General features: G+C 39.2%; 1 protein-coding gene across 4 annotated transcripts in view; it reads left to right on the top strand.

Annotated features, from left to right (window-relative positions):
- The window catches only part of TET3 (tet methylcytosine dioxygenase 3), a 99,421-nt gene that overhangs the window by 58,966 nt on the left and 23,758 nt on the right, over window positions 1–16,697 (top strand). For all 4 annotated transcript variants that reach the window (XM_011358134.1, XM_011358135.2, XM_023529476.1 and 1 more), the window contains 2 exons: window positions 9,870–9,960; window positions 15,823–15,916. In XM_011358134.1, the coding sequence (XP_011356436.1) occupies window positions 9,870–9,960; window positions 15,823–15,916 (185 nt within the window). The remainder of the gene's footprint in view (window positions 1–9,869; window positions 9,961–15,822; window positions 15,917–16,697) is intronic.

Below are 16,697 nucleotides of genomic sequence, written 5' to 3'. Positions count from 1 at the left end.
GAATGTGCCCGTTGTTGCAAAGGTATTCCACTACTGCCAGCAGACCCAGTATGCTGCCCATGAGCTCACAGGCAGCTGACCTGAGATTTTAGTTTTAGAAAGCTCATCTGGCACACCTGATCCAGGGTAGGACCCAACCATCTACCTGCCCTTTGTATGGATTTGTGACTGCTAGTCTTGTGCTAGCAGTCATTGATCGTCATGAAGTAAAATCTAATTAGTTAAATAAGCTTAAGCTGTTCAGCTTCAAGTCCATGAAAATTACATCAGGAAACTGAGGCATTATGTAGGATTATGTGGAGAAAGAAGATAGCTACAATAAAACCTTTGTGTGATCTTGACACCTGTGAGTTAATTGTACGCCAGCTATGAACCATCTCTCTGTTTCAGTGTTATGAAGAAATTCCTCAGCATATATCTATACCTGGCCATGAGGTTCCCTGCCAGGAAAGTGTGGATGCCTTATTCTCTATGTAGAAAAGGAAAGGTGGAAGGTGCATTTTGAAATTAAGGGGCCCTCTTTCTGTTAGGCAGTAAGAAGTAGTTTCTTGTGTGCAGTATCTCTTGCTGATAGTGGAAAGAATACATTTCATTCTCTCCCCAGCCTAGTGCAGACGTGGAACAGAACATATTTTTCTATTTTAGTGAGTATAAAATTAAGTGCAAGAAGCAAAGAAAAGCACCTAGAGCCACATAACCAGCATTTTCTCAAAAATTGGATTTTGCTCCCCTGAGCTCTACCCCAGAACGCTCTACTAGGTATTTTAGAAAGAAAAGTTCATTTATGCTCCTACTGCTCAAACTGTGACATGAAACGGATTTTTCTTTAAGAGTTGAGCAGTTTTCTTGCTCTATCTTTACCTCTATAGAGAAGGAAGAAATATTACACCAGGGACTAAAAGGAAGAGTGGTGACCTAACAGCAAGATAGCAAAATATCCCTTTTCTGAAACCAAGTGAAAGGCACAAAAATAGAAGAGAAATTTTCTCAACTGAACTCTGGAAACAGCCCCAATATTAAAATATGAATTCCACGGGCTGTCTGCCAGTTTAAGGTCGATTTGAATTAAATTAGAGAATCACGTGGGATATACAACTCCCAGTATTGGGAAAAACAATAGTGGAGGTTCAGAGGGACCCCACAACTTGGAGAGATGGACCGGAGACCATCCACTTAGAAGGCATTCTCTTTGGAAAGTTGGAAATACAAACAGGCCCCCTTTTCCTCTCTGCTCCAGCTTCTGATGGGGATAAGGAATGGGGTGAGGATGGTTGGCCGGAGAAATGAGAAACTACATCCTAGGAGCCAGCATTGTAGCCAAGGGCCAGCAGCACCAAACAAAGCCCATTGTGCAGAGAGAAATAATTGCTGAACCACCAGACAAAAATCTTGCAAACTGTAGGGCTTTATTTTAACTTGATATCATATCAGAGTGACCAGCTCACTCCCAGATGAGGAAATAAACCAGAATCCTAGCATCAAGATAGAGCACACAACCCAGCCCTTAGTACACACATTTAGAGGCGTTGGCCCCAACAAACAGAGGGCGTGGAGATGAAATAAATGTCCACAGCCAGCCCCAATTCTTCCCATCCCCCATCAAGCTGCTGAACTTTTGAACGAATAATTTAAATCTCTGTAACATTCTCTAGCTTCATTTCTAAAAGAAGTTGAGTAGTGTCCAGGTAGAGAGGAGTAAGGAGATTGTACTCATTCAATTTTTGGGCAAGTAAGTCTAGACCAGCGGCTCCCGTAAGACATTGACAATGAGTTATTGTTGTTACAACCAGTGTGGTACTACTGGCATCTAGTGGGTAGAATCCAGGGATGCGGCTAAACCTTCAACAATGCACGGCACAGCCCCCACAATAAAGAATTATCCAGTCCCAAATGTCAGTAGTGCCAAGCAGGAGAAATCCTGGAGATCAGCTTCCTTCATTGAAAGATTAATTAACAAGCAAGCAAGCAAAAAATCTAACATGCAGCCCATTCAAATTCTAAGGGAAAAATAGAGATGTTATTATGACATTCAAAATGAAGATGACATTAGAAAATACAAGAAGAGTTTGAATAACTGACTTATACCTTCAAGGAAGTTGAATAAACTGTTCACAGTGAAACCAGAGATGAAAGATGGGACGCAAGAATAAAATTACAGAGAAATCACAGGCGGTATGGATTGAATTCCAGAACAAGCATTGCCGTTGCACGGAGCACTTCTGCAAAAAGCAGAAGAGCAGAATCAGAGCTACAGAAAAAGCAAATCAGGACAAGAGACAGGCTTGAGATCACTTGAAAACAGGAAAAGAAAATAGAAATGAACATCATCAGAGTGGTGTTAAGGGCTACAGAAAGGATCATACATACAGATTTAGTCGGTAGGAATGTTGGGGTCATTTGCTGGTGTTCCCAGCAAATAGCATGGAACAAACTGAACAAAGGCTAGAGGATGCAAAGATAAAATAGCAAACTTTTTGAAAAAAAAAAAAATTGACAAATGGGGATCCTGATGAAGGTACTGCATTTTAGGATGAAGAATTGCCTACAAATAAATTAACCAAAAAATTAAGTTGGTCACACATACTTGCTTTTTTAAACTTATTTTTTTACTTAAAAAAAAAACTTTTTAAAAATGCTTTTAATTGAAATACACATATAGGAAGGTGTATGCATCTCAAGTGTACAGCTCAGTGTGTTTTTACACACATAGAAAGGTGTATACATTTCAAGTGTACAGCTCAGTGTGTTTTTACAAAAGGCACATACTTATGTACATGTAAACAACTTCGCCGGCCCCTCAGAAGTTCCCTCAGGCCCCCATCCGGGCACCACACCTAGCCCTCTCAAGCAAACTATCACCTGCAGACCAATTCTGGCCTGCATCTGTGAGCTAAAAGATTTTTGTGTCTTTAAGTAGTTAAAAAAAAATTGTTTCAAGACTCATGAAAATTATTCAAAGTCCAAACTGTAAGGTCTGTAGGTTTTAATGAAACATAGCCATGCTCATTTGTTTGTGTCATGTCCGTGGATGCTTTTGTACTACATCAGCAGAGGTGACAAAGATGAGACTGCACGCCTTGCAGGGCCTTAAATGTTTGCCATCTGGCCCTTCACATAAAAAGATTGCCGACCCCCGTCCTAAGATAACTGCTGTCCCAATTGCTAACCACATTGACTCGTTTTGCCTGTCCTTGAACTTTATATATGTGGAATCATTATATATATATATTTTTTTTAAATTTTATTTTTATATCTATATATATTCTTTTATATTTTGGCTTTTGTTCACTCGTGCTTGTGAGTCATCTGTGTGTAGTGGCACCTGTAGTTTGTTCATCCTCATTGCTGTCTAGTATTCCATCTTATGAGCGTACCACCATTTGCCAGATTGCTGATAGTCCTTTGGATTATTTCCAGTTTGGGGTTATTATGAATCATGCTGATATATACTCTCTTGGTACATGTATGTGTATACTTATATATTTCTGTTGGGCGTATAGCTGGGACTGAAACTGTGTGTGTTCAGCTTTAGTATGTACTATCCATTTTCCAAAGTGGTTATAACAATTTAAACTCCTAGCAGTGCTGTACTTCCTTACCAGCAAGTGTTAGGAACAGGCTTTCTGCCATGGTGGTAGGTGCATAATCCTGTCTCATTGTGGCTTTAATTTGCATTTCCTTGATGGCTAATGAGGTTGAGCAGCTTTTCAAATGTCCTCTTTTGTTGAGTACCTGTTCAGGCTATTTGCCCACTTCTCTTTTGTGTTTCTGTCTTTTACTTATTGCTTGGTAAGAGTTATTTATTTATTCTGAATATGAGTTCTTTGTTGGATATATGTGCTGCAGTTCTCAGAATACTGAGATAAAAAGTTTGACTTAAGAATTCGATACCCAATAAAGTTGCCATTCACATGTAAAGCCTTCATAAAAACATTTCCAAATATGCAAGAACTCAAGATTTCTGGAGATTAATCAGATCAGGAACAGATTGGGGAAGTCGTGGCATGAAGGGCTGGCAGTGAACACCAAAGGTACTCAAATATAAAGTCCAAATTTGAATAATTGTGATAATTTTTTTCCTAAAACAAGAGGTAATATATTTACTTCCACTGTACTTGAAATAAATTTATTTTTATATTAAATATCTCTTTTATAACAGAGGGAAATGTGTTCATGAAGATACCAACGAAAAGCAGGAGTTTAGTAAAGTGATGGAGGCGATGGGAGGAATTATAAAGTTGCTAACTTCTTTTCCTCTGAAAGTATCATTAGCATTACTAAAAACATACTACAGATTTTTCAGATTACTAGGGGCTGGGGAGTAAAAAAAAAAAAAAAAATACACAATTTATAACAAAAGATAGGCAAGAAAGAAAACGAGGAAACAAGAATATGGAAGACATAAAATGACAGAATACCATGCACGTATTAACAACCATAAATGTAAAGAGAGTAAACTCACCTATTGAATTTAAGACTAATGGCATTGCACAGCACCAGGAAGGTTAATAAACTTTGTTTTGCTGTGGGAAACTGAAGCACGTATTGGTCACTGATTCAGAGGATTTACTGCATTGTGTGGAACATTACCACAACCTTGCAAAGTGTAAGCTGCCTGGTGCCATAACATAGTACAAACCTATTACCACACAGAAGATACACACATGATGAGGATATATAAAAAGATATCTATCTATAAAAGTTAGGATAATTGAATTTGTAAATGTATATAGTTTTATTAGTAAGCATACTTGGTTATAAGTCCAGTTTCTTCCCGTAGAATATCTTCTCCCTGATACAGACATATAATTGAGGAAAGGGATATAATCATGGAAAGAGGGATTTAAGTAAAAGAAATAATACTTTTAAAGACTTCTTGGGCGGCCTTGAAAACTGTGAAAAGGAAGAGAGTGACTCTGTTTTTGTTTGGTACTCGGAGCTGTGTCTGCCCTTTGTGTTTCCATGGCTTGCCCCAGAGAAAACCTGGCCATTCAGTTTCCAGGTTGGCTTGGTTTTGGATCTTCATTGCTTTTTTCCTAGCTGCTGGGATGGAGTTGCCAAGATTTGGTTTGCATCTTGAAAATCTCCTTTCCCTGCCCTTAACTGTGGAAGTTTTGTTTTTCTGATTTGGGGCACAAAGTAGTCACCAAAAGTTATATTATGTTCTAGTTCTAATGTAAGACTCCGTGGTCAATCCATACTTTGACTGTTCTCCAGACAATAGAAACTGGAATAGAGCCCAGAAGTTCTGGCATGTTCTTATGTTCTATTTTTTGTATACCGTGTAGTATCCTAGTGCCTGTAAAGAGCTGTCAGACCATTATCTCCAGCACCCACATTCTTACATGCTCTTGCCCTGTCCCCTGCTTGGTCTCCTCCCCTCTCCCACTTCACATGCATCCTTCTGTAATCTTCTCTGTCTTATGGTTCAAAATAGTATATATTTAGAGAAAGTCATTTTTAATAATTTGGTTGAAAATATTCAAGAGATATTTAAGCATTGATAGGTTGAGAACTATACTGGATACCTCACATGTCATCTAATACTCAATAATTCTATAATGTAGAAACTTTATTTTAATTTCTTTAAGGCTCATAAGGGTTGGCCACAATTACGCAATTGGTTTGGTAGAGTCTGGACAACAGCTACCTATTGAGTTCATATAATGCACCAAATACTGCATTTTGATCTTTATGTATCTTACACATGAAGGCATGAGGATTATAGAGGCTGGGAAGATAACTCATCACAGTTGCCCAAGTCTCTGTCTGCAAAAGCCATGTTCATTCTGTTGTTCTCTGTTAACTATTTTATAATGTACTGTGATATGTGCTTTGATGTTTTTGTACTATGAAGGTGCTCTGGGAAAATGAGCCTAGGAAGTCCAATAGGGTTTCACAGAACAGGAGACATTTAAATTAGGCCTTAAGAGATGAGTTTTCCAAAGATAGCAATGAAGGAAGGCATTGTCATTGTCAATGAGAAAACATGTTTAATGACACAGGGATGTTGACCGGTTGTGTGGAAGGAGCTGTGGTGGCCGTTGCAGGATGCAAGGCTGGGAAGTGTACAGAGATGGCTCTGCGGGGACCTTGTGGACTGTGCTCTGAATTTTGGGTTCTGTCCTCTGTCTAGCATGGAGTCGTCAGTGATGTGATCAGATTTCTGTTTTGGGAAGTATGACTGATGGTGTTGGGTAAGATAACCTAGGAGGGCTGAGATGAGTTAGGAGACCATGACAATAATTTAAGCAAGAGCCCCACCCAGGACATTAGTGGGGAGTGAATGAAGAGCCTCCATGAGCAGAAGCCATAGGTGGTAGGCAACTTTCATGAATTCTCTGGGTTGCACACACAATTGCCAAACTTGCTCTTACTCTTACACTTATTCTTAGTGTGGGTGTTGGCATATACACCTTTATGCTTGCATTTATGTACATATATACTGATGTATGTGTGATTGTGTGTATGTTAACTAGCATATTATACATGCTCTACTGAAATTTGCTTGTTTTCCCACTTAAAATAACTTGGAAGTCATTTTTGTCAGTAAATCTGGAGCTGCCTAATTCCTTTTGATAGCTGCTTAGTATTTTATGTGGGTGTGCCATAATGTATTTATAATACATAATGCATTATGATGGACATTTAGATTTCTGATATTATACCATCACAAATGGTGCAGTGAGTATTCTTGTATGTATATATCATTTTGTACATGTGAAAGTGTATCCAAATTCCTAGAAATAAATTCTTAAAAGTATTTGACATTCTTTGAAATTGCAGAGTCAGACAGATTGGGCATTTGTAATTTTAATATATTGCTAAATTACTTTCCATACTGTCTGTTTTCCTATACCCTCACCGACACAAGGAGTTACCAGACTTTGATGGTGACTCATCTGAAAGGTAAAACCGGTACCTTATTGTACCTTTACATGTTCCAACCATTTTCATTTCTCTTTCAAAGAGCCATTTTTACCCTTTTTTCATTTTTCTGTTGTATTATTGACCTAATTTAGCTGTAGAAGCTCTTGATATATTAGGAAATTGGCCTTTCGTCTGGTATGAGTTCCAGATATTTCTCCCCAGTGTGGTGGTTGTCTTCGGCTTAACTTTTGGTAATTAATTAAAAATTTTCTTTAGTTAAATCTGTCAGGGTTTCTTTCATATTATACTTAGAGAAGATCTTACCACTTCCATGATTATTTTTAAAAACTTTTCCATCATTTTTCTTCCAGAACTTGTGTAGTTTGTTTATTTGTTTGTTTGTTTGTTTGTTTGTATTTAAAGCTTTCAAACATTTGGAATGTATTTTGGGATAAAGTATTAAGTATGGATCAGACTTTTCCCCCAGTTGTACCAGCACCATGCATTGAAAAATTAATCTTTCCCCCTTGACTTGAAATGCCATAAATTATCTTTTTATGTGTGGGTCTTATTTACTCAGTCAGATCATAAACTTTTTAAGGGCCCAGACAGTTATTATCTTATTTCAGCATAAAGTTGAGCATAATGTTCTGCATAGAGTAGATATGACATTAATTTTTACTGTTTTAAAAATTACAAATTTCATGCACTCTATGGGAAGTACACAAAACATTCATATACAGTTTAATGAAAATTTATAAAATGAACACCTGTGTAACCACAACCTAGGCCAAAAATAGGCCATTCTATTTCCCCAGACATCCCTGTGTACCCTTCTCAGTCACATTCCTCTGCCATACTCCAGAGGTAACCACTCTTTCGACTTGTGACAGTGATTTTCTTATTTTTCTTTATATTAAATTTGAACCATATAAATTGCCAATTTGTAGGTAAAAGAATTTCTAATATCTTTCATATTTCAACATAATAATTTTACCACCTATAGATCTCTAAACAGTATAGTTGAGCCTGATTTTGAATATTATTTCAGTGGAATCTTACTGTGTTTGTCCTGTGCTGTGCTTTCTTTCACTCACTATGGTGTTGTAGTATTCAGCCATGTCGTTGCAAGTTGTCAGTTTTTGTTGCTGGTTGCTGGATGTATGCCATTATATGACTCTACTACATTTTATTTATCCTTTCCACTGTTGCTGGATTATGGATTGCTTCCTGTTTCAACTAGTGCAACCAATGTTGCTATGAAAATCTTTGTACATGTTTTGATGCCTGTGGCCAAGGTTTCCTCTGGGACAGGATCAGCACATTAGGGCCCTAATTTTTGTGTTTTTGTTTGTTTCTTTTTTTCAAACTTTATTTGAAATAATTTTGTATTTATAGAAGAGTTACAAAGTTGGTATGGAGAATTCCGGTATGCCCTTTACGCAGCTTCCCCTAATGTAAACATCTTATGTAATTACAGTACATTTAAAACTAAGACGTTGATGTTGGTACCACACTATTAACGAAAAACTCTGGATTTTATCTGTTTTTCCACTAATGTTCCCTTTCTGTTATGGGATCCAATGCAGGACACCACGTTGCCTTTAGTTGTCATGTCTCCTTAAACATGAAACAAATTTTCCAACTGTAATACAGTAGTTGTATAAAGTTCTTTTTGTTTTTACCCTTATAGAATCCAGTCAAAACACTTTTCCAGAGTTACATAGTCTTTTGGGTCTCCTTTCTTTCACTTAGAGCAATTTATTTAAAGTTCATCCATGTTGTTGCATGAATCAATAGTTTCTTCTTTTAAAAAAAAAATTCAGTGAACTTCACGTAACATAAAATTAACCATTTTAAAGCAAACAATTTCGTGGCATTTACTACATTCTCAGTGTTGGACAACCACCACCTCTATCTAGTTCCAAAACGTTTTCATCACTCCAGAATAAAACCTTGTACCCATTAAGCAGTTACTCTCCACTTCACCTTCCTCTCAGCTTCTGGCAACCACCAATCTGCTTTCTATTTCTATGGATTTACCTATTCTACATATTTCATATGAATGGAATCATGAAAAATGTGCTCTTTTATGTCTGGCTTCTTTCACTTAGCATAATGTTCACATTGTAGCATGAATCAGTACTTCATTCCTTTTTTTAAATTGTGGTAAAATATGCATAACATAGATTTGCCATTTTCATCATTTTTAAGTGTTCAGTTTAGTGGCGTTAATTAAATTCATAGTATTGTACAGCCATCACTACTATCTATTTCCAAAACCTTATTATCACCCTAAACAGAAACTCTGCACCCATAAGAAATAACTCCCTAATCCTCACTCCCCCCAACCCCTAGAAACCTCTGATTTTTACCTCAATGAATTTGCCTATTCTAGATAATTTACATAAGTGGAATCATACAATATTTGTCCTTTGGTATCTGGCTTATTTCACTTAGCGTAATGTTCTCAAGGTTCATCTGTGTTGTAGCAGGTGCTGGAAATTCATTCCTTTTTATGGTTGGATAATATTATATGGCTAGACTACATTTTGTTCATCTGTTGATGGACACTGTTGTTTTTACTTTTTGACTATCGTGAATAATACTGCTATGAACATGGGTGTATGGCTGCTGTCGAGCCCTTGTATTCATTCCCTTTGGGTAGATAGCTAGGAAGGGAGTGGTTTGTCAACCCCTGGGCTAGAATATGGATGATGAAAACTAAATTCCAACATGGTTAAACCACAGTCTTGACAACACATGGTTTTATCAGATTTAAAAATTTTTGGCCAATTTGGCCTGTTTGTGAAGGTTGTGATTTTAATTTGTATATCCTGATTCCTAATAGGGTTGAACACATTGTCACATGTTTATAAGCCATTTGAATTTCTTGTTTTGTAATGTGCCCATTAGTTTTCCCATGGGTGGTTTGCCTTTCTAAATGCATGTTGATGAATTGATGTTCTCCAAATAACGTTTATTCTGTGTTTCTGCAGAACAAATAGTGGAGAAAGATGAAGGTCCGTATTATACTCACCTGGGATCTGGCCCCACAGTAGCCTCTATCCGGGAACTCATGGAGGAACGGTGAGTGATGCACAGATGTCCAAGGAGGAATAGGCAAGTTGTTAATAGAATACGAATTTTAAGCATCTCTCATTTTCATTGCTTGTACTAGACAACATACAGAAGGAATATTGATATTCAGATTGTGGAAAGTTGAATGTGGGATCCTCACCCCTAGCACTTCTGGGTTTCTGTCTATAGGTCTGCCTTCCGTCTCCTTCCCCATATTTTTTCTCTCTCTTTTGAACAATTTTTTATTTAAGAAGTGTGGTTGAATGGTTATATGTCCTAGAGTTTCCCACAATCTGGATTTTGCTGCTAGCTTTCCTGTTGTATTGTTTAACATTATCTTCTGCCTTACATCCTCTACATTGGTAGATCGAAAGGCTTGATCAGGATCAGATTGTTTTTTCTTTTTTTTTTTTTTTTTTTAAACCACTCCATAGGTGATATTTTGTACCTCTACCAGGGGGACTGTACTGTCTCAGCTTTGGCCTGTGGGAGCCTCTTCAGGTTGTCTCTTGAGTCTTTTTGATATGATCCTCGGAGTCTTTAATAGCTTTCTTGATTTCTCATATGACAAAACATTCTAGGCTCACATTGCACATTTATCCAAGAAGTCTCAGTTCCTATTATTGTGGGAAAAAGTATTTAGGAAACAGACTCTGGGTGATAGGCATGCTCGTTGCTACTGGAGTGCTCATTGTTTCCAGGTCATTTCAGTAGAAGGAGCTAAGATGTGCATGTAGGTTTTTGATTTCCTGTTATCGTTCCGTGATTAGATACATCATGAGTTTATAATAACACTTCCAATTCAAACTCAAGACAATAAGGTTTTTAATAGCTGTGTTTTGGTTTTTTAATCAGTTTGTTTGAGTAGAGACTTTAAAATTGGGGTACGTGTCCACAGCAGACATTAAATGCTATGAGTTTCAGTGTGTAGAGAGGTGAAATAGCTTGGTGTGATTGAGAGCATATGGACACTGAAGCTGGACTAAGGTTTAGTCCTGGCCCTGCCACTTACTGCTGAGTCCTTGGGTAAGTCACTCAAATTCTCTGTGACTCAGTTTTCTTACCTGCAAGTTGGGGATGATGATAAAAGTACACACATTATAGGAAAGTTGTGAGGATAAACTGAATTGTATGTAAAACACTTAGAGCTTGTTCGTAAGTACTACATATAGGATGTCTATCTCATACACACATGTACTGGCTGTACTTTTTACAACAAGCACTATAATAGGAAAGGCAGAGATTATGTAGAAGTAAAATGTTTGTTCATACATTTACATACAGATGTGTGGAAGGCTGAGTGACTCAGAGTTTCTTCAAATCTGAGAACCAGATTTTGTCTGACCAGGGGAGCCAGGATAATCCTGTCATTAATGCAGCAGGGAACGTGATTTTGAACTGAGTAACCAATAACACCTCTGAATGAATAAAAGGTGACATGGATCGATGATAGTGATCTGCTATAATCACTTTTAATTATCCTGTACCATTTGAAAACATTTATATTCAAAGTATCCCATCAGAAGAGCATGTTATCAAACACCCAATCTGTAAATTCAAGATGTTTGAAAGGATACCTCTGAGTCCATGAGAATGAACAGGTTTAAAACAGGGTGTGTGTGTTGTGTACATGCCTGCTTGACTGCATGTGCCCACATGTGTGCGAGTTGCAGTTCCAGAGTTGGACAGGGCATCATTTTGGCCATTGATTTTTTTGAAAGGAATTCTTACACTATCACTTGCAGATTGAGGATTGTGGGGGAGTCAAAGGTACAAGTTTGATCTGGGACGGTTTTTGTGTGTGTTTGTTTCTTGGTTACAATTTTACAAGATTTCTAGATAGCTGTCTAAATAACTCGTAGTTATAGAAGAGTATGTTTTGAAATAGGATTAAGAGATAGTGATAAAGTTGAGATTTGTCTGTTTTTTTCCTCATTGCTTTAAAAATAACAGCCAAGTGTAGATTATTCAGAAACTGATCCAGGGGAGGAATTTCTCTCAAGACCGTGAATACTTGTGTTTTTTTCTCAGCAATTGGTTTATTTTTATCTGGAGGACCTTGTAAATGATGTAACAGATTGTGTTTCCATCTTTATATTGGCTGGTAGTAAGCTTAGAGGCCTATTTGTGTGCCCCCATTAGGAGGGGCGTATGTAATTTCTCATCTTTGGCCCGTGGGGGCCATTCACATTCACTCCAGAGTCCTTTTGACATGACTCTAAGGAGTCTTCATTAGCTTCCTTGATTTCTCACACGATGAAATGTTCCAGGCTCATCTCAGAAATACACACAAGACCCCATTGCTTGCATTTTGTGGACATCATCATGTCTGCTTCCTGCTTTACACTGATTCTATCACCTGTTATTTTCATCATATAGACATATCTCTAAGCTCCTTTCTGGAACAAGGAGGGGAGTGAACAGTTAATGAAAATCACCTGGCCGGGGGTCTAGTTTGTGAATGGTTCAGGCTTTCTCTTCCCTAGACCTCCCCCGGACTTCTCTGCAAGACTGCTCTACCACCAGGAGTTGGCCAAAGGCAGGGAGGGGAAGCAAACTGAAATCAAGGAGATGTCTGTGATTTTGGCTTATGTGGTAAAGATTTGGAAAAAAGAGGGAGAAGTCAAAAGCAAATTCCAAAATATCCCAATTTACTTATGCGTTCCATGCCTCCTGGGTACCCAGCTCCTCATTTTTGTAGATAGTTGGAGTCAGTTGTTCCAACTCATACCTGAGAATAGTGTACTGCACAGAGCCACATGCCCTCCAGCTGAAAGGGGAGTCTGTAGCCCAGGAGTTCATTAAATGTTCATTCTAGAAATGAAGAACCAGCACAGCACTGCGCTGGCAGATGCTTGATTTTAAGGGAGCTGGTCTCATTACTCTGATAGAGGTAACCCCGAAGAAGCACCACTTTAGATCAGTGGTTCTTAAATTTGAGCTGCTCCAGTCTCCCAGAAGGCTGTGAAAGCACAGGTCTCAGGGCCTCACCCCCAAGTTTCTGACCCAGAGGTCTGGGGTGGAACCCAAGAATCTGCATTCCTCCCAAGTTCCCAGGGGATGCTGATCCTGGCACCACCATTTAAGAACTATTGGCTAAGATGATCAGGTTATTCTTGAGAGTAAGATTTCAGCCAGTCCTTATAGACTTGTTTTAGGGTCTAAGAGTTCATCTGCATTCTAAAAGGGCCTCTTAACGATAGGCCAGAAAGTAAGACGTTTAAGAAAAAAGAACACAATGCAATCAATATGTATCTACATATGCCTTACTGGTAAATTGTACACCTGAAACTTACTGGATTTCATTAATCAATGTCACCATAATAAATAAATGAATGAGAGAGAGAGAAAGAGAGATCTCAAATTGGTTAGTTGTCTTTAAAGACCACAACAGTTCTGGTTTAAAAAAAAAAAAAAAAGTCTAGTGGATCATTCAGTGCTTTGCCCTTTTATTTGCTCTTGAATATGAAGTTGGCTGCAGGAACCGTTTCTCGCAAGAATAGGTTGGTGAGAAAGGTGCTGGCTAGAAAGCCCGTGTCACTGTCCTCAGTTCACCCTCCTGTGGGGAACATGATATTCTTTCCGTTTTGGTGAGAGCACTGTAGCCACCTCGAGCTGTTGTTTCCCCAGCGACCCTAGCACATACCTAGTGCCCAGGCTCTACCCTCATGGGTGGCTTCCTGATAAATGCTTCTTGAAGTGAAAGGTTCCCAGGACCTAAACAAAGGCAGCACTATCAGGTCTTTTTTCCTTGAGCCAGACTGTGCTATATAAACTCCCCAGAGCCCTGTCTCCAAACACAATCTATAAGGGACTAATGTAGTCTTAGAATTTTAATGTGGTAATTATCAGAAACACTTTTCCTCTCTTCCCTGAGACCTTGAGTGAAGAGAGAACTCAGAAAAACCCTGGATCAGCATTTAAATATTTGTTCTCTTTTCCAATTACAAAAATAAAGCATATCTATAAAAAGCCTTTAAAAAAAAGTTTAGAGTGACTAAAACTCTGTAGCAATTATCTTTCCCAGGAGAAACTTTAAAAAAACGATGCTTACCTTTCAATTTTTGTAAGCATTTACAAAGAAATTATGAATTCATAAAGAAATTATGAACCAAATGGGATCAATCATACTATACCCACTGTTTGCAGCTGCTTCTCCCCCCACCCCTTAATTTCTTCCATGTCAGCACATGTAATTCTGTCAAATTCCTTTTGATGGCTACATGGTTTTTGATTGTATGGAAATTTATAGTAATTATATTTTATTTAGCCAGTCTTATACTGGATACTTAAGTTGTTTCTGATTTTTCTGTTGTTAGTGCAGCAATGACTATCTTGTTCTAAATCTTGGTGTATTTGTACAGTTGTTTCTGAGGTAGAGATTTCTAGAAGTGGCGTGGATGAGATAGAGCGTATGCGTAACTGTATGTGTATATACACAACACATAAACTGTAACAGCAAATAATATGCCGTAACCAAACTGGATTCATTACAGAAATCTAAGGACAGTGTGTTAAAAGAGCATACCTATGTGTTAATTGCCCAAAGGAGAAAAACCATTTAATCATGTATCTCCTTAGATGCTAAAATGTTTTGAAAAAAGTAACCAATTCTTGATTAAAAAATCCTTAGGACAGAGACTTTTAGTAGAACCCTTCTAAGTAAAGAAGTGTCTGTCTCTATCCCAAAGTCAGCTGGCTTCGTGCTCAGTGATGAATCGTTGGAAACATTTCTGGTAAAATCAGGAAATAAGCAAAGATGCCCGCGAGCCCTTCCGAAGCACTGGCTTGTACAGAGAGATGAGAAACTGAGTAGAGGCATAAAGAGTGCAAAGGAAAAGGTAGCGAGTGACTGCTATTTGCAGATGATACAATATTGTACCTGAAACTAAAAAGCTGTTAAAAATAAGACAATTCAGTAAGAGGGCTGTTTACATTATTAAGAATAATGAATATTTATTGGGCTCTTCCCTCATGTCAGGAACTTCAAAGCACTTTAAATAATGTACTCCCAATAGATTACCTCATTTGACCTTTTTTCCAAGCCTAGGAGGTAGGAATCATTTTTACCTCCATTTTACAGGTGAGAAAACTGAGGCTTAAGGAAGTTCAGTCATGTGGCTCCAGTCCTTGTAGCAAGAAAGTGGCTGGACTGGTACTCAAGCCCAGTCTATCTGACCTCCATGGCTGCACTTTAAGCATCTTTCCCCACAAGTGGTTGTGTGGCCTTAGACAGGTCAGTTCAGCTCTAGAGGCCATAGTTTCATCACCTGTGAATGTGCTGTGGTTAATAAGATGGTCTCAGAATCCCAGAGTGTGTGCACGTGTGGGTGGGCCAGGGCCGGAGTGTGTGTGGGAACCAGACGTGTTTACTGTCCAGGGGACTCTCAGAGCCAGTTTGTGCTTTGTAGGGTCACTTCCGCCCAGCCTCAGCTGTCATCGTGTTCAAATGTCAGCTGGGGATTGTTGAAAGAGAACAATAAGAGTTTCCCCATTTATTTTCTTTTGTTTATTGAATTTATAAATAGCTAACTCGGAGTGACTCAGCTAACAGGGCTGGATACACATGCCTACATTTGACCTTTGGTTTGAGTACCTTCCTGGAGGCTCAGAGACAGTAATCAGAGACATTCTGCTGGACTTCTCCCTCATCCCTTGACAGAGGTGGGCTGGATGAACCAGAGGCCTTAGGAACCTGGAAGTGGCGACCGTGTCCTTAGAGGCGCTAAGCACAGAATAAATATTTACACCTTTCTCTTTCTTCTCTGTTGCCCCCACAGTAACTAGAAATCCATTGGGGCTTGCTTTCTTACTATAAGTTGCTCTCCTATGGGTTCCACTGTGCTAATGGTGCTGCTCTCTCCTCTCCAGGTATGGAGAAAAGGGGAAAGCCATCCGGATCGAGAAGGTCATCTACACCGGGAAGGAGGGGAAGAGCTCACGTGGCTGCCCCATCGCAAAGTGGGTGAGTGTCTTGACCCCGCAGCCAAGGCTGTGCCTCACTCTCCAGGGCTGGGGTATGTGGCAGAACCAGACACGTTTACTGTCCAACCTTGGAGCTGGCATCTGGTGCTTGGTTAGGGTCACTTTCCCCAACCTCAACTATTTGTCCTTTTGTTTAAATGCCAGCACCTGGCATCCGGGGCTGGCCTCAGAAATGCTCTAGTCATTATACTCAGCTCATACTGTCCCGTGGTTCAGGGCTATTTGGAGAACAGGAGGAGCTGAAGATGGCGTCTTACCCGAGGCATAAAAAATCTTACCCCACTATGGCCAACTGTTGGACTCCTCTGCCCCGCTCCCTGTGCTGGAGCTTCCGGTGTTCCTGTCTCCTTTCTGGAAGGGGCCTTGCTCCTACCTTGCTTCTGAGCCACTGTTTCCTATAAGCAGCCTGAGTGTCTCAGCAGGCAGCTGTCAGTGCCTCAGACCCTGAGTTCACCCAAAGTTTTCTGACCTTGATTTCTAGAACCGCCACAGAATGAGTGCTTGGGCGCAACAATAAGGTCATCAGGTTGAGCCGTAAGCTCAACCAGGTGCATAGTAGAGTAGGGGGATATGCAGGGGAAATGGAAGGCTCTGTCCCTGTGTTCCGGCTGCTTAGGATGTCAAGATACAGGAAATAAAATTACAGAGATGTGAATAATTGAGGTTTAACTTTGAGAGGCTGACTTGGTGCCATAGAGTTCAGGGACAGGGACATGTGTTGGGAGGGAGGAAGTCAGGCTAGGATTCCCAGAGAAGGTGGA

Source organism: Pteropus vampyrus, unplaced genomic scaffold, assembly GCF_000151845.1.
Source record: "Pteropus vampyrus isolate Shadow unplaced genomic scaffold, Pvam_2.0 Scaffold37, whole genome shotgun sequence".
NCBI classification, from domain to species: domain Eukaryota; kingdom Metazoa; phylum Chordata; class Mammalia; order Chiroptera; family Pteropodidae; genus Pteropus; species Pteropus vampyrus.
Note: the sequence above shows the minus strand (reverse complement) of the source record. Positions and strands in the feature narration are given on the sequence as shown.